This window comes from Sphaerodactylus townsendi, linkage group LG10 (assembly GCF_021028975.2).
Source record: "Sphaerodactylus townsendi isolate TG3544 linkage group LG10, MPM_Stown_v2.3, whole genome shotgun sequence".
Classification (NCBI taxonomy): domain Eukaryota; kingdom Metazoa; phylum Chordata; class Lepidosauria; order Squamata; family Sphaerodactylidae; genus Sphaerodactylus; species Sphaerodactylus townsendi.
The window spans coordinates 25,254,125-25,278,468 of record NC_059434.1 but is presented as its reverse complement, the minus strand read 5'-3'; the positions used below and the strand labels follow the sequence as shown (position 1 = coordinate 25,278,468).

The 24,344-nt window shown below is 45.2% G+C and overlaps 2 protein-coding genes across 4 annotated transcripts in view; one reads left to right on the top strand and one right to left on the bottom strand.

Annotated features, from left to right (window-relative positions):
* The window catches only part of TRMT9B (tRNA methyltransferase 9B (putative)), a 28,011-nt gene extending 10,346 nt beyond the window's left edge, over window positions 1-17,665 (bottom strand). Inside the window, exon 1 of one of the 3 annotated variants that reach the window (XM_048510124.1) lies at window positions 16,704-17,665. The gene's annotated coding sequence lies outside the window, so the exon portion shown is untranslated. Of the gene's footprint in view, window positions 1-16,489; window positions 16,605-16,703 lie in introns of those variants that run through there. The other 2 variants (XM_048510123.1, XM_048510125.1) reach the window with 2 other exon arrangements.
* LOC125439614 lies at window positions 16,226-21,160 on the top strand. Its single transcript, XM_048508730.1, has 3 exons — window positions 16,226-16,474; window positions 17,185-17,727; window positions 20,602-21,160. Exons 1-3 carry the CDS (start codon window positions 16,226-16,228, stop codon window positions 20,707-20,709), a joined length of 900 nt encoding a protein of 299 aa, XP_048364687.1. The 3' UTR covers window positions 20,710-21,160.
* Window positions 21,161-24,344: the final 3,184 nt, after the last annotated feature.

The following is a 24,344-nucleotide window of genomic DNA, read 5'->3' as shown; positions in this document are numbered from 1 at the left end:
TGTATAAATCGTGATTTCTTAAAGTGGGGCATCTGATCTCCTGGAGAGATGCACAAAACTTGTCGGACGAGTCAGGAAGTCTCAATAGGGCCTGGCTAGCTGGCAGCGTGCTTTAGATCACAGCGGCAGATGAGTCATGATGAGATGAATGGAGGACGTGATACAAAAGGGCTTCAAAAGAACCTCAACTATACATTATAACCGCAGCCTTCAACTGCTATCTGTATTTCTAAAGACAGAATTAAAGCTTCACTTAATAGAGAAATGCAGTTCAGTATTCTGAACAAGCTGGCTTGGCTCTTTCAGAGGTGCTATCCTGCTATATGGCACACACATGTGAGAGACAGCAAGAGCTAGCAAGTTTCTGACTGATGGGAATGGTTTTCTTCCCATTCTCCAAGGACCAAGGCAGCTTCACACATTTACTTATTTTATTTATTCAGATTCATTACTTAACATGCTAAATTACACACGTTAGCGCAGCCAACATAGATCAAATATTGCAGGCAGCACTTTCATGTCAACAGATAACAGCTCCAATCACGGAAGATAATAGCTCAAAACACTTAGAATGGAAGCACTTTGATTAAGTCTAGTAGAAAGGCACTTAGAGGCAAAAAAACTGTCTAAGCAGTGGGTGGATGTGTACATTAGAGTAAGATCTGACAGTCCTCGAAGGTAAACTAGTTAGAAGACAAAATAAATTAATTGTTTTTCATCTCATCAAAAGCATCTGTGTACACAAACCATGAATTGTTGATATCCATGGCTTAAGTGAACATGCTAAACATCCTGTCTGGAACAAGAACAAAGGAGGACCGTTAGGATCAAGTGCCACCAGGATTCCAGAGTACAGATCCTCTACTTCTAGGAGCTAAAGAAGAAAATTATCCTCCATTGTACCCGTAATAGTGGTTTACCACCAGGAACATTCACAGATCCTGGTGAAGAATGTATGTACTTATAATACTGTTAGCATTAAACCCTGTTGTGCTGAACATTACAATGACAAGGCAGCAATGTTTCCTACAGTGGCAGCCTTTGCAATGACTTCTGGGAAGTGTAGTCCTTGCCTCTCCAGGAGAAGCTGGAACTCAGGCCCTCCCAGAGGACTATGCTTGTAGTCATCCCCCTTGGGAATTAAAATTAGCTAAGGAAGTGGCGAGACGCGGAAGGTTTCATCTAGTGGAGAGCGCCAGCAGCAGGAGGCCTTGAATTATCCCGTGTTCCTAAGCGACTCTGCAGCGTGCTGGTTCCTGGCACCTTTATTATTATTATGATTCTAAGCGGGGAAGTGTAGAAGAGAGGAGCAGGGGGGGAAATCCGGGAGAGCGGGAGACTGAGAGATCATCATGTGATGCATGATCTCACCTGGCTGCTACGTGCGGAGAGGAGCATCAGCGTCTGGGCCTAATCCTCACCTGGGGGCAAGACCATTGTCCCTTTGTCTGGGACGCCCGGTGGTTGTGAGCCAGGTGGTTCATGACCTGTGACTCATCGGGGGGTGAGGAGTGGGGGAGCGGTGCGACCAGAAGACCATAGGAGCGCCGGTGTGCCAGCGCTCTACTTACGGCGCTGCTGGGTCAGCAGCTCATCCCTACAATGCTTTCCAGCACTCCTTGCTTTTTCTGGTTTGCCATTGCAAACCCGCTGCTCAATTATATAGCAAGATTATTTCTTGCACAGGTAATGCCATTGGCTTGGACCCTACCATTTTGCACATGGAATGCAGAGTTCCCCTGCATTCCTCTGTTTTTGCTGTCCCTTCCAGAAACATCACAGTCTGGGTCACAAGACCCACCTAGGGGAACAGTGGAGAGGGGCTGAAGAGAGAGGGGAAAAAGGGGTACAATTGAGCTTTCCTCTTATATAAGTGTGGCACTGTTGAGGAAAAGGGTTGATTTCATCTATTTGCACCACCTCACTGTACCTCAGTGATCCACATAGTTAATACTTCATACAGATGCTACTAGGCCAGGAGCGATGTTTCTAGGGGTACACAAACAGAGTGGAATGCAGGAAAACTCAATGTGCCTTCTGAGCACAGACAGTTACATATACGCCACTGATGTCCTTGTTCCATTTGTACAAAGGTTCGGAAAAGATGCAAAGAAGAGGAACAAACATAATCAAGGAGCAGAGTATCCTCCTCCTAGAAAAAAGCTGAAGAGGGTAAGTGTTTTTCTAAGGAAAGAAAGGCAAGGATGACAAGGAAGAAATTGTTAGAGGCCTCAAAGTCACAGAGTGTTTTAAAGAGAAAGTTTTCTCTTGCATGCAGTGCTCAAATCTCAAGGTCACTGAACTGAATTGAGGTTAAGGGCTTTTTTGAATAATGAATAAAGGAAAGTACTAAAACACATAATTCAGATGTGGAATTCAATGGTGATGGTGGCTAACTCAAACGGCTTATTAAAAAAAGAATTTGGATCTATACCCCATTTTCTCAACTGTAAGGAATCTCAAAGTGGCTTACAAACTTCTTCCCATTCTCTCCCCACAACAGACCCCGTGTGAGGTAGCTGGGTACGAGTGAGTTCTGGGTGAACTGTGACTTGCCCATGGTTACCCAGCAAGCTTCATGTGGGTAAACAAATCTGATTTACCAGTTAAGTCACCACTGATAGGGAGGAGTGGGGAATCAACCTGATTCTCCAGATTAGAGTCCACCGTTCTTAACTACTACACCACAATGGCAAGGAAGACAGCTAACAAGGCATAAACAAACTATGAAAGCTGAATGAAATGTGTATGTTCAGGCCATCTCTTTACCACGCACCAGAGAGGGGGAGGGCTTGTAGTTATTGTGGCCTCCTTTTTGGGTCTCCAAAGGTTGTCCATAGTTAGAAACAGAATATTTGGGCCTTTGAACTGAGCATGCAAGGAAAATTCTCACATATCACTGCCTCAAGGTCCATAAACATTGATATCACTTCGTAGCCAGCCATTATCTGTGCTTGCCACCAATTCTTTGCAGACATCGCCTTTCTCATCTTGGGCTGGCCTGTGAAGCAGGGAGAAGCAGGACGAATCTCCCAACCTGTTGGATTTGCTCTAGAAGTCAACTGCTCCACCCCTTTCTGAATGGAAGAATGAGAAGCAATTCTCTCTGCTATCACAGTTGGGGCCTGAACTAAATGACTGAGAAAATGGGATTCATGGGGAAAACTTTATCTAGTTTGGGCTCCATCTATCTAAACTGGATCAGAACCAGGTAGAATCCACCACCAGAGATAGCCTAGTTGTTAGAATTTTGCGAGTATAATACTGGAAGAGATTACCTCTGGCCCATCTCAGCTAAGTGTGCATATGCGTATATTTACTGGCTGTGTGTTTCTGCCCCACCCTTTCTGGGTTTTCCTCTTAAAGAGAGACACATCCATCCTTCCAGGACTGTCTTCGCATGATTTAGTGTTCTGTGGGCTTAGAAGGTCTGGAGTTGTTTACAGAGGAATACCCCAGTGTCCAAAGATCAAGCTATTTCATTTCAGTAGAGACAATAGTGAACTGGTGTGGGCCATTGTTCTGACTTAGTATGATAACATGAGATGTTCGTTTGCCTCAGTGCTACGTACTCTGACTGACAGCCACCTCCAAGCATCTCAAGAGAAGTGTTTCTCAGCCCTTTCACCTGAGGTCCTTTTAATGGACACGCCAGAGCCCTTTGGCATGAAAAGAATGCATTCTATGAGTTGTGGTCTCTCCCTAAACCCTTCACAACATGGGCTCCAACTCCCTACATAAACCTTTTTCTACCCCTGATCTGGGCCCTGCTTTTTATTACCCTTGGTTCTTCCACCTAACATCCAACTGTGTTCCTCTTACTGTCCCCACTCGCAGGTTTCCTTTTACTCTGGCTTTCCTTAAGCGACCATCCTTCCCTTTCCTCCCTACCTTATAAGAGTTTGTTTCGTTAAAAGCCTACGGACAGTACTTTATTTTAAATTTTTATACAATATCTATGGGAGGGGGCTATAATATCTACAGCTCATATCATGGAAAAGAAATTGGTTACCCAAGTACTATAAAAAGCAGCAAAATTAATCATTTGAATAAATGTTCTCTCACGCAACAATACCTTCCAACAGAACAATTCAGCTTCCTTGTTTATTCAAGATCATTCTGTGAGCTAGAAAGGAAGCAATTGCAGCCTCGCTGTGAATCCCACGAATCACAGCTGTGAAGCGGGAGCATATTGTGGAAAGAACAGTGTTATGCACGTGGACCTTTTCTGTGAGGAAATCAATCTTCAGTTCTTAATACAAAAGTTTAGCTTAAATGTATTCTTGTTTGTTCAAAAACAAAAAACTACATTGCAATGGTTCCCGCAGAGGATTTAGAAGGGTGGAGTGAAACCAGCATCAAGACATCTAATTCTCAATATGGCCAAATTTGTGAATACCATATATACTCGTGTATAAGCCGACCCGTGTATAAGCCGAGACACCTAATTTTTACTGCCCAAACCTGGGAAAACTTATTGACTTGGGTATAAGACGAGGGTGGGAAGCTGGGAGGCAGAGGGAACTCCTTATTTGGGCAGTGACTCCCCCTGATGTCACTGCCCAAATAAGGAGCTCCCTCTGCCTCCTGGGGTTTGATGAAGCCCAGCCAGGCACCCAGCCAGGGTGCCTCGGGGTTCCCCCTTCACCCACCGAGGAGGGCAGCAACAAGCAGCTTCCCGGGGGCAGGGAGGTTGTCCCAGCCCCTCCCCCAGCCTCCTTGTGATTAATAGAAAATGGTGACTCGCATATAAGCTGAGGGGGCTTTTCTTAGCCTTTAAACAGGGCTGAAAAACTCGGCTTATATGTGGGTATATACGGTACTTAAATCCGCAGATGGGAGCCAGGAATAGACAAACCTGAGAAAAGTCCCTTATTTGCTGAAAAATCTGAAATCTAAAAAATACACCAAGGGGGCTTAAAAACCCCAAAATAATAGAAACATGACCTGTTGCTTTAAGAAACAAAGCCAATCTGCCCCTGGGAAGAGAGATCACGGCCAGACCCAGCAGCAACCTCCTGGTAACTTGCTACTATGAGACTTGTATGATTCACCCAGGTCCAGTGGCATACTACTGTTCAACAGCGGCCACTCTACAAAAGTCAGTGTGGTGTAGCAATTAGATTTTCAGACTAGGATCGGAAAGGCCCTGATTGGAATCACTGCGCTTCCATGGAAGCGGACTGAGTGGCTTTGAGTTGTTCTCTCAGCCTAACATAACCTTCAGGAGTTGTTAGGATAAAATACAGGGAGGGGAATGATACAAGCAGCTTTGGATCCTCATTGTGGAGGAAGGTGGACGTATAAATGAAATAATTGCCTAATAAATATAGTTAAAGAGCTGATAAAAAGCAGGTTGGTGGGTGGGAAGGAGAGAAGGATGTAGGGGAAAGTAAGAATATAAGGTAAGAAAAATAGTGCAGAGAAGATAAAGAATATAAGTAAGAATGTAAAGTAAGAAAACAGTGCACAGAAAGATACATGGGAAAGTGAGGTACTCCCCCCCACCACGAGTCCTTGCGGGTTTTGCACTGTGCAACTTGGCCAGCCCAGCAGTTGGCACAGTGCAACTGGACCACAGTTTTCCTGGGTGGAAGCTGCCAGGAGGGAGGGAAGAAGGTAAAGCGGCAGGAAAGTAGCTAAAGTTAGGTTGGCAGGTGGATATAAGGGATACAAAGGAGCAGGAAAAGGAGAGAGGAAATTGGGGCTTTCAGAAAAGGGAAAGACGATATAGGGCCGTGGTGGCGAACCTTTGGCACTCCAGATGTTATGGGCTACAATTCCCATCAGCCCCTTCCAGCATGGTCAATTGGCCATCCTGGCAGGGGCTGATGGGAGTTGTAGTCCATAACATCTGGAGTGCCAAAGGTTCGCCACCACTGATATAGGGGATGGGCAAATGTGATGTCCCCTCATTAGTCTTTGGTACAAGTTGAAGAACACACTGGACAGCCTGTGGCTCTGCATGAGCAAGAAGCAGCACAGTGTTGGTTGGCTGGTTTATCGTTTTCTTTGTATTGCTGTATTCAATACAAAGAACGTTTCAGCTTTCGGGGAGAACCGTACTCACATCCCCAGGATAACGCTAACCTTTAAGTTCATTCTGGGTGACGATGGCTAAAGGATGCAGCTTCAGAAATATTTTGGACTGCAATTCTATTAATGCCCACGAGAGAGAAAGTGAACCCCGCATGTCATGGGGGCCACAGCTCCATGGCAGACTATCTTCTCCACAGGCAGAAAGTTCGGTTAAAAGGATCAGTTAGCAGGTGATATGAACATCTCTGTCTGAGAGCCTGGAAAGCAACTGCCAGTGAGAGTAGTCAGGGTTGGATCCAATGGTCCAACTCAATCCAAAATGGCTTCAAGAAAGACTAGATCCATCTCCAAGTTCCACCCTTCTCCACTAAAAAGCCCTTAGAGCTGTGTCACTTCTGCATTCAACAGAAGACTGAGAAGGTCTCTGGTGATAAATGTATATAATTGAGAGCCAGGTTGGTGTACTGGTTAAGAGCAGGTGGACTCTATTCTGCAGAGCCAGGTTTGATTCTCTGCTCCTCCACATGAGTGGCTGAAACTTATCTGGTGAACCAGATGTGTTTCCTGCTGGCTAACCATGGGCTAGTAACAGTTTGTTCAGAATTCTCTCAGCTCCACTTACCTCACAAAATGTCTGTTGTGAGGAAAGGAAAGGATTCTGTAAGCCCCTCTGAATAACTGATGATGATGATGATGATGATGATGAAGAGTTATTCTTCTAATAAAGTAACAGCGGCCATGCAAAGAATTAGTGTGAAGGAGGAAGCCAGAAGTGACAGACTGTGCTCACGTGCACAACTGAAGGGGAAGGCAGTCTCCATTCAACAAGAGAGGCATTCTAATGGCATAATGTTTGTTCCCTCCTCAATAAAGGAATGGTTTTCCAGGACATAAGAGCAAAGCTTGAATTCCATTTACTTAAGACCTCAGAAGAGGACGTATTGTTTTCCTGGTCTTGTTAACGGATTCAAGCAAGCACAGGTGCTACAGAGCAGTCTGAGAAGGCTATAAAAGTATAAAGGAGTCAATATTCAGGCTCAGAGAGGTGGCTGATCAGTTCCGGGAGTTGAGAGGGCTTTGATGGCTTCCTCCTGGGAGAGACCACGCTCAGTACAGAAAAAGCTTTTGAACAATTACAGCCAATTGAGTGGGAGGATGACTCATGCAGCAGCCGCCTTTAGATACCAGCTGCTCTGTACCAATATACTCCAAGACAGAGCTTGGACTTCTAAACGGAATCCTTCAGCCGATGCACTCAATATGCTCAAGAATAAAAGCCCCCCATACATAGGCCAAACCTAGAGGCACGGTCCACCCACTTCTCTCCTGTGCCCCAGCAAGAACTTTGATGTCCAGGGGAACTGATGCTTCTGTTCTCAAGCACAACAGCATCATTCTTCAAATATACTCGGCTTGCATATGACACTGACTTTTGCTGAATCAAACCCTTGGTACATCCAGGGCATGCCATCTATTTTCACTGGCACAGGCTCTCCAGTTTCTCAGGTCAAGGTCTTTCACATTACCTGGAGATGCCAGAGATTGAACTTGGGACTTTCTGCATGCAAAGTAGATGCTTTACCACTGAGACACAGCCCCACATTTTTTCACATCACCCAGCTCTCTTTTTCTTCTTCTAACATTAGGTGTCTGGAGTCTATTTCATCCGATATGTGAAGTACATTCCCAGGTGGGAGATACATATTACACAGAGAGAGAGAGAAAGAAAAATTACCGGTAGAGTCAGAAGCCAAAAAAATGGAAGGTAAACACTTACAAAGGTGTCAAACTCGCAGCCCTCCAGATGTTACGGACTACAGTTCCCATCATCCCCTGCCAGCATGGCTAATTGCTCGGGGCTGGCAGGGGATGATGGGAACTGTAGTCCATAACATCTGGAGGGCCGTGAGTTTAGCACCTGTGTGTCTAACATTTCTGTGCAAAGCTCAAAGCATATGCAGTGTAAGCAAGTGACTATTTACAACAAGAGAAAGTCTTCCTAATTGGTAGGGAGCACTATAATTAGACTATCAGTTTCACCAGCATGGCCAATTGGCCATGCTGGCAGGGGCTGATGGGAATTGTAGTCCATAACATCTGGAGTGCCAAAGGTTCGCCACCACTGTCCTAAATGCTATAACTGAAGGGATCAAAGATCTCACATCTTCATCCCTCTATGAAATGTTTTGCTCAGGGAAAACAAAACAAAAGAGTTTCACTGAGAAAACCTGACTCTCCATTTTGGTATAATTTGAAAGGAGGAAACAATATGGTTTTTTTTAAGGATACCTTTTTCCCCCTCTTTAAAATAGAAGGCAAACAGAGTTTGAAGGGTTAAACCTCATTTCTCTCCCCTGCACTGCTTTGAGGAAATCTGATGGCTGAGCTCCATGCTATTCATTTGGTCCCCTTAAAAAGGAGGCCAAAAAGGTATAAGATTAATGCATGCATTCCAGGTCTATGCAGGTCCAATTCAGATCAGAACTATGATGAGCAACAAAGGTTGATTCCGCGACTCTGCGCTATCTAAGACCCTAAGTCTCGAGCTGCATTCGAACCTATGTGCTCCGCGAGATTAACCACTGGGAATAATCGATGGTTTTGTACCAGTTTTCGCTTCTATGTAATGGTTTTCACTTTCTGACTCCAGTTGGGAACTACTACTTTTTCAGGGAACCACGCTCAAACTCAGCTCGATTCCAGTAAAGTGCGGAATCTCTGGTGCCAAGAGTCCCCCATTCAGCCAATCACAGCTAAGTGTTCTTCTGTGGCACTGGCATATACAGCTGGCCAATCAAACACCACCACCTTAAGTCCCACTCCATTCCTGTGGCAGTTTTTTTGATAGCGTGTGTGGGCATAGACCAGGGAGTAGGGAACCTGTGACTCTCCAGATAAATAGGAACTGTTACCCCTATCAAAGCCTCTTCGTCAGTATGGCTAATTGGCCATGCTGGTAGGGGCTGATGGGAATTGATGGTTCCTTAGAACATCTGAGAGCCGCAGGTTCCTCACCCCCCGGCATAGACGGAACATGGCCAAGCAGAACAATGCAGCCAATCGGAACGGAGCAAACGGCGAGGCACAGTTGATTTAAGCCCATCCCGAAGCCAGGATCAAGCTGGATTGCAGTCGAGGAACAACACTGGTTTCGACTTAGCGGCGTTAATCTTGCCAACCTCAGGAACTGGTCGAACCTATTTTATAGGTGATACCCAGAACGCTTCAGTAGCTTAACCCTCCTCTTCCATAAGGCTACAAAGTTTTTCCCAATATGACTTCATCCTGTATCGGAATCACCTATATTTGTCCTTGTTAGAGAAATTACCCGGTATTACCAAAGTTATTAGTTTCCATGATGAGGTGGACCTTTTCAGCTTAGGAAGGCAGTAAAGGGGGAAGGCTTAAGAATCCTGAGCACTGCAGTCACACCTGGAACAGGGACTGGGAAGCACTGGATTCCAGAACCCATCTTTATAACCTCTGAATCAGCCCCAAGCCTGCACAAGAATCTGCAATTGGTCTGTTACAAATGGCCTGTGTTGGTCTGTTTGAGCCCTGAGGGATACTGCCTCCTTCTCACACTACAGGTTTAAGTTATCCCCATCTCCTGTATCCATAAAGTCTGAATGCTGGCTTTTTTCAGGGTGCCTAATTGTAGAGAGAAAGCCTCAACACACACAGATAAGCTCTGAGCATGCATTCCAATGGCTGCCTATCTGCCAGAGGCAAATTCTGCATTCACAATTCAGCTTCCTCACTGTGAGCATTTGCCTTTACATCAGGTGGTTCAGTAACCAGCTCTCAGATGTTCATGGATTACAGTTTGTCAGCCTCGCCACCATGGCCAATTGGCCATGTGGCAGGGGCTGATGAGAACAGGTCCATAATGAACATCTGGAGAGCCGCAGGTTGCAGACCCTACCTACATGATCTTAATATCTTTAAAAGCATAGCATTTTTTTTCTTTGCTGCTGTCATTTTAATAGTGCATGATTTTAAAACCTAATGTCTTTCTTACTGCTCCAGATCCATAGATTACAGCCACTTGGATTTGCATTGAGTAACCAATTTCAGCACCTTGATCGGTATCTGTTACACTTTTGCTTTCCAGAGAATTTAGAAAACTATTCTTGTCATACCAAGTCAGGGAAATGGCCTAGTTTTCCAGCAACAATCAGTAGTACCAGATACTTGTGAAGAATACAAAAATGCAACACGATCCATATACCCAGTCATTCATTCAGATCTAAGAAGAGTGCATTTAAAGGAAGGAATGTGTTTTGTTTTGGCTAACAGCCATCTGCATTGGTTTTTGTTCCAGCATTTCTGTTGACTCTGAAAACAAACCCTAGGATTAAAGCACATCTTTCCATTCAGACCATCTTATCGTCAAGTATCATTTTTTAAAAAACATCAGTCACCTCTTTGTGCTTTCCTCAGGCCATCCGTAGACAACACAGAAGTAAGACTCGGTAAATCCTGCTCCAGATGTCGAAATTCTTCAGCAAGAAAACTTTTTATACAAACATTTGGTATGGCCCTGGAAGCATTTAAGGTAGAAATGGGGTTATGGCTACTGCTGGCACATTCCATTGCCAACTCAGCTTCTACGCCTTCTCCCAAACAGGCAGAAATTCCACAAGTGCAGCATTTCCTGTCATAGTTGAACAGCAATAGGAGAACCTCCTATTGCTGAATAGGACAGTCAATTACAGTCTGATATTGATGATCTAGAATCGTAAGAGAAAGTAGTACATTTAGGTAGAAATTCACCAAGAATCCACCCTTTAATTGGGGTTCCTCACCACGTTGCAGCTGCATCAGTTCTGGATTCCATCTCCCACTCCCATTAAGAAAAAAATGGCAGAATTCCTTGTCCTTTAGTGAGCCCTAAATCTTCAGACAAACCTCAACTCTACTGTTTGACAACTGTCCTCTGCAAAACAAGCTTCTATACCAGGACTTTGCCAGATATCAGCTGCTCAGATACAGGACCCCTGAGAAAAAATGGCATCTTGCCACCTCTAATCCATGTCTTGCCACTTGCTTTCTGTAGAGGGGATCATAGAAGCATTGAAGCTTTATAAAGCATCATGTTTTATTCTAAGTTCCTGACCCCGAGTATTAAAGAAGTTCCCATTTTTTCCTGACAGATTTTTCTATCACTGTAAGTTTTTGCTCTTGCCAGTCATTTAGTTTTTAAGCCCGGACAGGAAAAAAAGAGAAGATTGAAATACTACTCACACAACCCACATGGCGTGTGTTGGGAGTGCACAGGCTAATCTGAATTCCCCAGATAAGCCTCCACAGCTCAAGCAGCAGAGTGGGGAATCAAAACTGGTTCCTCCAGATTAGAACTCTTAACCACTGCTCTTAACCACTACGCCACTGCTGCTGGAGACAACAGAGCAGCACACACCAAGGCCAGGGCAGAGACAGGGAGTGAGCAAACTGAACACAAGGTGTATGGATGCATGGAAAAGGCAAGTCACCAATAAAGAGTCGTTTTCCCACTTGCTTCGACCTTGGAGACCCAAACACCTTCAAGCCTCTGAAGGGTCCCAGTGCTGCAAGCACTCAATCTAGTCTGATGGCAACAGCCTAGCCCACCCCAATCACTGAACCATCTTCAAGAGCTAGCCTAACACGCAGGCTAAGAGAACAAGGCAAGACCCACAAAATCCCTGGTTCAAATCTCATTCCTCTACATACTCTGACCTGACTCAGATGGCCCAATCTCATCAGCTAAGCGGGATCAGCCCAGGTTAGTACTTGGATGGGAGACCACCAAGGAAATCCAGGCTTCGTTATGCAGAAGCAGGCAATGGCAAACCACCTCCATTTGTCTCTTTCCTTGAAAACTACATGGGGATGCAATAAGTTGGTTGTGGCTTGACAGCACTTTCTACCACCACACTACAACCCACAAGCAGAGCTGTTCTAAGAATGACAAGACAACATACATGACACGCTAAAAGTACAAAAATATTATTGTTAGTTCTGTCCTTGTGTTGGAGGTGGAGGAAAAGTCAAAGAAAGAGAGAGCACAGTTTCACAAACTACCCAGAATTTTATTTAGCTATTTATACCCTGCTTTTTTTCTCGCCATGTAGAATTGAAAGAAGGGAGAAGGAGCTCCTTCCTTCCATTTTTTGTCTGTATATAACAATTCATGCGAGGTATGGCAGGAAGTGACTGGTCCAAGGTCATACAGCAAGCTTCCATGACAAACCAAGGATTTGAACCCATGTCCCCTGATCCTAATATAACATTCTAACCATTACATGACACTGGCTCCCAAACACAACCTACATCTATGATAAAACCAATCGCCAGTGGTACTTTAAGGATTGACTGTATCTATTCCATCATAGGTTTTTGTGTCAGCTCCAACATTGCCAGTTGCATGTATCCGCTGGAGATATATTTACACTTGAAACTTACAGAAAGGTGAGAGTGGGGAGATGTCACATCAACAAGTCAAATAGAATTCAACCTATATAGAGTGGCCGAAGACCACTCCCAATAGTGGACACAAAAGGGGAAGAATAGGATAAACAGAACATCAGAGCAATCAATGAAGGTACAGCATGAGACATGATAAGTACAATGAATTAACATTCATAAATGCTGAGCTATTAACACACATAATGAGAGAGGAAACCCAGGTACACGTTCAAGCCTAGCAGAGAGACTGTTGTGTCTCTTGATGAATCCCAATTCAGCATTTTCTTACTGGATTCTCCCTTTGATGTCCTCTTACAAAATAACTAAACTTTAAATAAGCACCACTATACCTTGGAATATTATCTATGATAGTGCTTCTTTGTTGGGGCAGAGTGGAAGAATAACGTCTTCTGTATTTGGATACTGAAATGTGTACTTTTAACAGACTTGCTGTCTGGTCATTTCTTTTATTGGGCCAAACGGAACCCCAAATACAAAAGGGATACCAACAGATTCTTGCTAGTGAGCTATCTTTATGTCACATACTTAGTAATGACGGCAAATATAGGCCGGTATATTAAAGGTAACCAGTATTTGACAGGTAGACTTTGTGATGATTTGAAAAGCTCAGATGCTTTTGGCTGTAAACCTGAGATAGGTAGCCGATTTTCTGGAAAAGTACATCTGAAGACAGAAGGAAGAGGGGCAAAAGCAGAGATGTTGTCAGTGGGTCTCCGCCTCACCTTCCCACAATAAATGTAGAAGCTGAAGCATGAAACTGCACTCTACAAAACCTGGGTATATGCCACACATTTGTAGCCTGTGTATGCTGGGGTCTGCCTAAGTGGCCCCTAAGTCAAAGTTCAGAGCTATACACGGGAGACTGAGACAGGGATCGCAAGCTGATCCGGAGCTTTCTGTACAGACCCTCATTTCCACCTGGACCCAGAACAGAGGGACGAATGCTGATGGGAAGTGTGAAGCGTGAAAGCCTCTTGACTGCATCTGCCAAGCTGCTGCTTTCAGAACAGTTATTCAAAGGACTGCCACAGTCGCTCTTCTGAGCCAGGAAGATCTGCATTGACATCCCTGCCTCGGGTGCCAAGGCCAGGAATTAATAGACCTGATGAAGAGATGTACAGCACCTCGGTGTGCCTGCAAGCGGCCCGGCTATTACTACTGATGAAATCTCTGTTGGCACCTTCACAAGAGGGCCCTGAAATCCATTAGAAACAGGTTCTGGAGTAGCCGGTGATTTGCCTGCAATTCCTTTCAGATGTGTTTTCGTATTTTAGAACATAAGCAATGATAGGAAAGCACTGATAATTCTTTGGAGGGTGATTTGGATGCTTTTTGGCTCCCAAAAAAAAAAAAGACATTTATGCGGACATGGTTGGCCCTCTGGGTACATTCTTGTTGTAACCGTTTCAAGAAACCCTGAATCACACATGAGTCAATAAGAACAAATTTTTTGGGAGGCTCCAGGTTCACCTTCCACCACCAGAGCAAAGGAAAACCAGAGACAGCAAACCACCGAGCTGGAATGGGTCCATCCTAAGGGCCACCACATCAATCTTAGCCAAGTAAATACTGAAAATAATAATTCCTTTCTTAGCTCAGGGGGTGGGAACCTTGCGGCTCTCCAGATAAAATTCAGGGTCTACAATTCCCCATCAGTTTTTCTCTGTCAGCATGGCAAATTGGCCATGCTGGTAGGGGCTGATGGGAATTGTAGTTCCTGAACATCTGGAGAGCCGCAGGTTCCCTACCCCTGTCTTAGCCTCTTTCTTTTTACCTTGGCTTTAGTGACTGTCTTGATGCTTAAAGGCTCTGTCTGTTGAAAGCAGAAGAGGAAGACGCAGCCACTTTCAAACAGCGTCTGTGTTTCTGTTACATCACTTCAAGAGTAGGTACAAACAGGTCATTAGACAAAAAAGGGTCCGTAGCCAAAAATGCTGCATTAGGGAAAGGGCCCATCAATGCAAGACAGTGGGGCAAACATAAACAATCTAATTTTTTTAAAAAGTGTTATATTTTAATAAACTGTTTAAATATGTGCCAAGCGCTAAGGTGTTTGGCAAGCATCCCAGTGCCTCCATACTCAGAACAATGAGAGGCAGGGCCATTACTTCTTATGGAGCAACAGAGTTAAAAAAAATCTTTTAAAGCAATCAATCTTAGATCCTCAACAGTAAGAGCTACAGAATTTAAAATAAATGGATTGAAAATGTAAGGAAGTTGTCTGTAATATTCTTCAGGGGGCCAGGTTCCAATTGCTCATCTCATGACTACAGGCCTCAATGAAAAATTTAAATTTATGAAAGCTGAACACTAAAAGCTTTTACCCCTGGACTTAAAATCACTGCTAAGTAACCTCTGGTACCAGTTTTATGAATTTATTCATAAGTTATTCTGCATTTTTCCCCAATGGGGACCCAAAGCAGTTTACATTATTTTCCCTGTCTCCTTTATATTCTCACAACAACAATTGGGATGAGGGAGTGGGGGTTGGAATTAAGATTATGTTGTTGCATTGTTCCTGTTTATTTATGATGTTTTCATTGGCATGTTTTATTATTTTAACTTTATTGTGAGCTGCCTAGAGACTGCTGTATAAGGCAAGGTAAAAAATATTCTTAAACAAACAAACAGACAGACAGACAAACAGACAAACTAACTCTGGGGGAACGGTTAGGCTGAGAGTCTGTGACCGGGTCAAGGTTAACCAGCAATCTTCCATGGCAGTGTCTTGGACTTTTAGATCCTAGTTTAACTCGGTAACATCATACCACACTGGCTACAAATGTTTACATTCTCTTTTGTTTTAATTAATGACAGGATAACCACAGTGCTACCATGAAACCAGAGGCCCTTCAAAAAGAAAAAGAGAAAGGTCTCAGTCAGCCTTTTAACCAGAGAGGTGTGCTATCCCTTGGGGGAGGGCATTCCACAGCACAGTCCCCCACCCAAGGCGGCCTTATGAACAATTTTTCTTACCTCAGCAAGAAAACCATACAAACGTGTATGGTTATTGCAAGAAACAAATGGAAAGAAACCAACAAGAAACATTTAAAAATTGCATCTAAGGCAAATATTATTTGGTTCACCCTATTTCGCATGTAAAGGGCTGAGAAGGGAAAGAAATCCAAGCCAGGGGATTCTGTCAATTTGCAAAATGTCAGCAATGGACTTCTGTGCAAATGTAAAACGAGATGCCACAAGCATAGCAAAGCCAAGGTTCCACATAGTGCACTGGTCTCCAGAAGTGCCTCCTAACATTTTTATAAGAGAAAAAAGAACAATAATTTCAACCACAGGATTACTAGGAAAATATTAATCTGCCAGCCACAAATTCATTAAGGTTTAATGACAAACTTCCCCTTTACTGTATCCTAATTTTGACTCCTAGCATTGAACTCCACCAGCCAGTGACTTATGCAGGTTCCCAAGATAGGACTCTGCATAGTTTCAAGTTTCTACAGTCAGAAGCTTTATTGTTTCGAAACGTATTTCCCCTCACCCCACTTAATCCTTGGCAGCGCCACCTAAGAAATAAGAAATTTGACAAGTACTTCTCCAAATTTAAGGAGGTAGCTTTAAACAAAAGGTGCTTTCAACTAGATGTTTTTAAAAGATAAATGGGGGTGGGGGGAACTTGATGAAGATGGCAGCTTTTTAGGATGCAACGTATGGCTCTCCTGTTCTATGAAGAGAAAGTGTATCTGGTTCCACAGCTATGCAAACACAAGGTGGAGACGAGCAACAGAAGGGGAAACCAGCAAAGCATCGCTTGGCTACCTGCCACTCCCAGCTGGGCAAGACAGTGCACACACCTCGACCATTCAGAGTGATTCTGCAGAGCAAATTTATAACAATTGCCACACGTTTTAAATATGCTCTGCAGAATCCACTACACTCTGCTTCTGTCGGTCTGGAAGTGGAACACAGGCAGAGCATGAGCTACCCAGCGAGCAGAATCCTAATGGTAAAACTCTGTTACCTGAGGCAGTCTCTAGACCCATGAGCATTGATTATGCAGGAGGGTCAGCACACCTTTTCCAGCCCAGAGGTCAGGCCATCGGGAGGCGATTCCAAACACTGCAACCTGGTAAGCGTGCTTCGAATCGCAGCGGTCTCAGAGCCCAAAAATCTCAGAGCAGAGACAGCGCATGAACTATCCAGCGGGCAGAATACAAATGTTGAAACTCTGTTACCTGTGGCAATCTAGACCCACTTGCGTTGATCGTGCATGAGGGCCAGCACACCTTTTTCAGCGCAGGGGAGGCGATCGGAAAGGTTTTGGCAACCTGGGGAGCGTGCTTTGAGTCGCAGCTGTCTCAGAGCCCCAAAATCTCCAAGCAGGGACCAATTCTCTCGCTCAAGACAAGCTGGGGAAGAGAACACGGTCACTTCGATGCGTCGGTTTTCAAATGCAATCTCTGGGCAGGGGGAGGAAGAAATGCTCCTTTTGGCCAGATTTCTTCTTTCCTTTTAAGTTTTCCAGGGCCGGCGAGTGTTCGAAAGAAAGAAAAAGTCTTCGGCCAGGAGGATGCTCCGGGAGCAAACTGAACTGGCCATCAGGCAGAGCCACACCTATTTTTAACGTTGCATTTCTTTATTGTGCAGAGTGCGAAGCCAACGTGCAAATCCCAAAGGCAGGAAAGGGAAGAAATCAGTCCCAAATAAAAGCAGCAGGCGGTAAAACCCGGCATCTCCGATGGAGGGGCAGGTCTCGGGTGGCGGCAGACCCTCGGGATCGCGTTGCTCTTGGGGGGCACGCACGCACCCCCCCAAAAAAACCCTGATCCGAGATCCTTTGAAGCCGGGCCCCAAAACGTGTCTGCAGAAAGGAGTCTCCGGAGGTCCGCCCTAAGCGTGCTCAGAACCGCAGGCCCCGCCGAGAAAATCCCCCGCCGGACACGCCGCGAGACCGGCTCCTGGAAGCAAGTTGGCGAGCTACCGGATGCATGGCAAGAAACCCGCACTCACCGACTGCGCCCTCCCGTCCTTCCCTTCACCTGCAAGGGGCCGCCAGCCTCTCCTCCGCCGTGCATCAAGGGGAGCCGCTGCTGCACCGGGTCCCGGGAGCAGGAGGCTGCGCCGGGCTTGGAGCAGCCGGAGGGCTTCCCTCTCCTCTCCTCTGTGCCCGGCTTCTCCTGCAGCGGGAAGCCCTCGGCGGGGCCCCGGAGGGTGGCCGGGGGCGGCAGCGCGCCCAGCCTGGGCGCCGCCGGCGAGCAGGTGAGCGAGAGGGAGGGAGGAAGGGAGGCAGGGCGAGCGGAAGGCGCGCCCGCCTGCCGAGTCGGGGAGGTCTCGCTCCAAGCAACGGCGGGAGCTGAGCTGCCTCCAAGAGGCATGCTGGCCAGACCAGGCGAGGCGAGGCGAGCGCGCACGAGGAATGCCGATAGGCTGCCTCGGGCTGGAGGAGACATGGCGGGGAGGGGCTTTGCAGGAGCCCCGGGAACGGGAGGGCTCCACCAGCGCAGGAGGAGAGGCCCGGCCCCGGCTCTGGGCCTGCCCTGGGGACGCTTGGCTGGCTCTGTGCTGAGGGCGATCCGTGGCCATTGTTTCCAACCAGCCTGCTCCAGGGTTAATTAGGCCTCGCTGCAACATGTCTGACAGACTTAGAAGAAGAGTTCGGATTTATACCCCGCTTTCCTCAATCGGAAGGAGGCTCAAAGTGGCTTACAAACTCCTCCCTTTCCTTTTCCCACAGTAGACACCTGGTGAGGCAGGTGGGGCTGAGAGAACTCGGACAGAAGGTTGCCCAGCAGGCGTCATGCGGAGGAGCAAGGAAACACATCCAGTTCACCAGATAAGAGTCTGCCGCTTATGTCGAGGAGTGGTGAATTAAACCTGGTGAATTAAACCTAGTCGTCCACATTCCACCCTCCTCCCACCCCTAGCCACACCTTTCAACCCACCCCAAAACTCACCACTTTCCTCCCACCCCTAGCTACACCTTTCAATCCTCCCCCCACCCCAAAACAAACTTTCTGCATTCAAATCACCTGCATAGGTGCACCTCCCCGAATAGGAAGCTAAATTTGCTCCTCATCTTGACCTCTGGCATTGCCAGAGCTTGCCAGGAAAGATCAGGGTACAAATAACACAAAGTAAAAGACAGGAAGTATGTTTAGAACCCCGGTGTTATTTATTAATATATATTAATATTAATATATTTATAGCCACCTTTCCCTATGGCTAGGGGCAGCTTGTTTCCACAGGACTTTCTTCCACTTAAGTGGCTTGTCATTTACTCCTCTGGGGAACAATGGGGCAGCATTTGGGGTGGAAACAGAACCTGCCTGCCTGCACTTCTAAAGGGAGGTAGCCTGACCCTCATAATCCAAAAGCCTTCTGGGAGATATAATGAAATGGGCTTCTCTGATCTTATCTGGTATGTTCTTCAATTACATAAGAAAATTACATAAACAGTCTTGCTAAAATAAGAAACAACCTGCCTTTAAGCACTACTGAAGAATTTGAACTGAAATAGAGCAGAAAATTACAGCTTGTGGGTTTTCCCCCCCAGATCTGTAAGTCTTGTAAGCATGTTCATTGATGACAAATGTCATGAGAAGGTTTCCCTCACACATTAAACACAGCAGAAAAGCACTGGGGGGAGAATGATCCTTCCGTGTCACTTAAGCATCCTCCTCCAAATCGTCGTGTCCTTCAATAACCCCTTCTCCACAGTGCAATATGTTGCCGGAGCACCAGCCTCCTCTTTTCAATATGCAGCTTCACTGTGCATGACAGGGACATCGTGTCTCAGTATCCTTTCAACACAAGGACAACAGAGCAGCTCAGAGCAAGAAATGCCACATTTTTCCATCTTCCTTTCAGGTCCGTGGAATGATGAGATCCAGCGTTCTGCTGGCCTGGGAGGCTGCAGGTGAAAGGTTAGGAGGTTAGGCTCTCTCCTGTTTCTCTGCTGAATCCTCCTTTTGTCTCTTTTCCTGTTCGGAATTGAACAGGAAATGGTCCATAGGATATTACACCTTCTGGGAAGTTAACCATAAGGCCGACAATATGGCAGATGGTAATGTTCGTTCCAAATGTTCATAGCTGTGTGAAAATGTGGACTGAACAGCCACCTGGCATATCGCTGTGCTTTCAGCAGATTCACAAAGAGTACATTATCCGAGGACTTTGTATCCTAGGATGTTGGGTTGAATCCAACCAGCCTTTTGGCTGGTGAAAAAAGGGACCAGCCAAAAAGGTATTCCGAACATCAGGAGGCTTGCATGGTTGCAAACTGTATGGGACAGGGGCTGTAATAAGCAGGAAAATGGGATGACACCTAGCTAAAAAGCTGGCTACATCCAATCCTTTGTATTCCTTAATGCAAGTATCCATTTTCTACCCAAGCATTATCCTGTCGCCACATTTTACTGAAGAAGAATACACATATGTATGGACCTGGAAGGGACCTCAATGGTCATCTAGTCCAACTCCCTGCATAATGCAGGAAATTCACAACTATACCCTCCCCTACCTCCCTGCTCTATGCCTGGAAGAAGGCAAAAGAGCAGCAGTGGAGTACTGGTTAAGAGCAGGTATACTCTAATCTGGAAGAACAGCTCTGCCACTTGAGCTGTGAAGGCTTATCTGGAGAATTCAGATTAGCCTGTGCACTCCAACACACACCAGCTGGGTGACCTTGGGCTAGTCACCGTTCTTCTGGGCTCTCTCAGCCCCACCTACCCACAGGGTGTTTATTGTGAGGGGGGAAGGGAAAGGAGTTTGTCAGTCCCTTTGAGTCTCCTTACAGTGTAACCGGTGAACCCCCAGAATTTATTAAAATATATTTTAGTTGACCCTGACCCTTCTCATATATATAAATGTATAGGCGTTTGTATTAATAAAGGATTTGTTTAAGTTTCCCATGAAGCCAACCCATGCATCAGCCAGGGAGAATGTAAGTGTTTAAATATAGAAATAAGGATATTATTCATTTAACTCTTTTCTTCCCTTTATTTTTGGTATATGTATACATTTAAATATGTTGTAGATTCCTTGATATTACACTAGTGTTGCTTAAAGCAGAGTTTTTAGGAGCCAACAAGGAAATACAGTTTGAACAACAGCCTCTTGTCACTTGCCTGGCAGGCAAACCCATCAACACAAACAAAGGACATTTGGATTTACAAAATAATGGGATCAAGGTGTGCTGTGGCCCTTGGAAAATGTCACTCGACTTCCCATTGGATTATTTGAACTTTCCACTGACAGGATCTCAAGACCATTGGACTATTTGAATTTTTCCATTCACAAAAATCTCAAGGCACCAGCCTCAGGCAAAGGGTGCAGCCTTGTAACATCCACCCTGTTATCAGCATGCCAAGAAGAGACTGGATTTTCCCTTTTGTCTTCTCCAGGATTGACCAAGGATCGTGAGATTACGCCAGCCGCAGGAATCAGCCAGGGTCCATTCATAAAACTCCAGGAACTCCCGTATTGTGTTTTTAATGTTTTCTTTTGTTGCAACCTGTTTGTATTACGTGGCAGGGGACTGCCCCCTTCCTTGCTTGTACTAATGGGGTTGGGGACTGCCTCCTTCCCCCTGGCCTTTGGGAAAAACTGTATAAAAGGTGCGTGTTTAGCTCTGCCCAGTGCAGTCTTGCTTGGTAAGAGCTTGAAATCACAATAAACAACCTCTGCTCTGCAGACAACCTGCCTCTGCATTCGCTCATTGCCGCCAAAGCTGAAATCACTCTGAAATCACTATAAAAGTTACTGGGGCAGCTGGTAACAACAGGAGAGGAAAGGGGGGGGGTATAAATCCAACTTTAAAAAAAAATCTAGGATCCAAGGCCAATATGGCCTGGAGGAAAATCGCTTGCTGACTCCAGAGTGGTGACTGACGTTACCTTGGGCCTACATGAAAGAGCCACGTGAGCCGAGCACTGGGATATCAAATACAAATGACCTTCATTGTCATGTGCACTGGGATATCACTTCCCGCCCGCCCTCTAATGATCTACCTAAGTTCACAGAACCAGCATTTCTGTTAGATGGCCATCTAGCTTCTGCTTAAAAACCTCTGAATAAGGGGAGCCAGAGAAGGAATGATCCATACGTATTCTGTCATTAATTCCTACTGAAGTCACATGAAACAAACGGCATCTATTTGTTATTCAATATTATTCAATGTCATTGTTTGGCCTAACGCTACGAAAAGCAAAAATGGGTGGACTAACCACTTATTTGTTTATTTAAATGTTTATATTTAAATGTTCATATTCCCGTCATCAAATGATGGTGCAAAGCAGCTTATGAATAGAAGTATATACGCCACACAAACACATGAAAGACACAGTTAATACCAAGACAATGAAGAGAAAATATGCTGGATGTACACACTTGTAAAGTATTGTTTCTGATACGAAAGGTCATTCCAAAACTTCCTTGAACAAAAAGAAGAGCCAATTGGCCATGCTGGCAGGGGCTGATGGGATTTGTAGTCCATGAGCATCTGCCGCAGACCCCTGGTCTAGAAGAACATTCCAGCAAATGGTACTGGTCAAAAAGCATGATTGAGTTCTGGCCGATCTAATAGAGGTCTGGGATGAAAAGATTTAAGTTGACAGGCATGCATGCTTGTATCTACAGAGATGTTTCTTAAGCCTAAATTTTACTACTGAAATAATTTTCCAACAGCCCAATCCAGTCTTGAAAAGCCCTCCTAAAGGGTGGTATAAGCCCAGACCCCAGTGCCAATGATCTGGTAGACAGAAGCCGGATGGAAGCCCACTAATGTCAGGATCATCCTTGGCTACACCTCCAGGACGCCCCGCTACGCCAGTGGAGGGTGCGAGTGTGCTGATGCAGTGCTCTGCACCACATCTAGTCACTGTGGAGGGCCACAGCAGCTGCCTGCTGGGGGGGTTGCCCCTCCAGCAGGGTAAGTGCTCCAGGGAGGGCAAATCCATCAGGGCAGCACAACGCTACCTCCATAAGCGGATTCACACCCCACACACCCCCAGATTGGGCTGATAGAGACCTAAGAGATAAGAAGTGAACAAAAACCGGTAAAGAGACGTTGGTCATGAAGGAAAGGTTTTTGATTTGGCCTTCCGACATCCCCAAGATATTCAGGCAGTTGACAAGAGAATGATTACAAAAAGTGTGATTGCAAAATGTAGCTATCATTGCAACTACAATGTCTCGTTTGTGTTTCTGAGTTAGAGCTCCTATTCATTCAAGCCAACTTTGTTCTCATGACAGCTGTGGGTTATTTGAGCAGCTGAACAGTGGGAGACAAGAGTATTTTAGACAATAACCCATCAGGTACAGTGCTGGAAAAATCTCATGCTGATCATATGTCATTACTCAAATAACAGTGACTGCCAATCACTCTCAGCTGTGCTTCGGGGAAATCAGGATCTCACCAGAGACTTTATAGGTACCGGTATGTCATTCTAGTCTGCTGCAAATTCTTCTTCAACCCCACCCCCCATTTGCCATGCATCCTGCAGTACTGCTCAATACTTTTCATGCTATCAACAAGATTATTCTTGAATCTGCCTTACATTTCTATGAAATCTCTTAGGAATAAACATGGCAAAATCAGCCATTCTTTGATCCCACTTTTTCCATAACAGTTGGTCATATTATAACCACCTTGCCCTCTTTAATGGTTTCAATCTCCTTCTCTTTCATTTTCCTCTTCTAATTCCTGTCTCTGAGTTGCATAGATGTTATCTTTAACACGGTCTTTTCCCCCTTCCCTTCATGATTAATGCTGCCTTTTACAGTTAGTCAATTGCAACTCTTCAGCTTAGCCAGATAGTTTTCTTCATACATTTAATTTAAAAAATTAAATTAATTTTTACTAAAGAAGATAATGAAGTCCCTTTTCAGATGTTGCAGCCACATGTACTAAGAGCCCACCCACAGAAGTGTGCCGTACCCACAATGTTCTCACTTTTAATGGCTGCCTTTTCATCTGAATAGAGCACCACATGTATTCTCAGCTTCGGCATATACTGTACAAAAGCTTAGGAGTTTTGCCTACTGTGAACTAAAGTTGCAAATTCACACAGTAAATTCAAATTAAATGGTAATCGTGCATATCAGGAGGACTGTGGTTAGTGTAAGTTCCCAGTTCATGTGACTGGCTATCCTCAACTGTATCATCTGAAAGGGGATTTTTAAAAGTAACAAGTATTAATGTCTAAATTCCATTTCACAGGCAGATGTTTATGTTCTCTGCTTCTTGTAGTACTTAGGGCATTTCGCACATGCAGAATAATGCACTTTCAATCCACTTTTGCAATTGTTTGCAAGTGGATTTTGCTATTCCACACAGCTGCAAAGTGCATTGAAAGTGGATTGAAAGTGCATTATTCTGCATGTGCTGAAGTGCCCAAACTGATATGCTGCCATGTTAGAAAGCTGGTTCCAATAGTACCATGAGCAGTAAGAAGCTGCCAGGCAGTTTTATTGGACCTATTTTCTCAGTACACAGAATGCTAAAGACAAGGCTACCGGGGCGGGGGCGGGGGGGGGGGGGCAGGGAACTGGGAGATCAAAATTCTTGGGGCCCAAGTCCTGAAAGCTAGCTTCCTGCTGCATCCAATCAAATGCATTTCCAATTATTTTACTTTTAGAGCAGTTCTGACCTTAGCCAATAGGGGCACAGGGAAGTCTGAGCACAGTGAAAGGCACTCTATCTCCCCATTCTGCAAGGCTGAAACAAACCCTTGTCTAGAAGGATTGTGCTAAACCCATCAATGCAGCACAGCTGATGGCTGCTTTGGTCATCTCCAGGCTTCAGCCTGTTAACAAGGTTGTTGTTTCAGCAGGCTGTTTTTCATTGCACCCATCGTTTTGTCTGTTCAGCCAGATTT

Bases quoted from the DNA above. Each gene is read 5' to 3' on its own strand.
- LOC125439614 (XM_048508730.1), top strand. From the start codon at position 16,226: ATGCAAACACAAGGTGGAGACGAGCAACAGAAGGGGAAACCAGCAAAG. The intron at 16,475-17,184 runs GTAAAACTCTGT...TAAAAGCAGCAG, and splicing joins CAGCGAGCAGAATCCTAATG to GCGGTAAAACCCGGCATCTC. The intron at 17,728-20,601 runs GTGAGCGAGAGG...CTTGCCTGGCAG, and splicing joins TGGGCGCCGCCGGCGAGCAG to GCAAACCCATCAACACAAAC.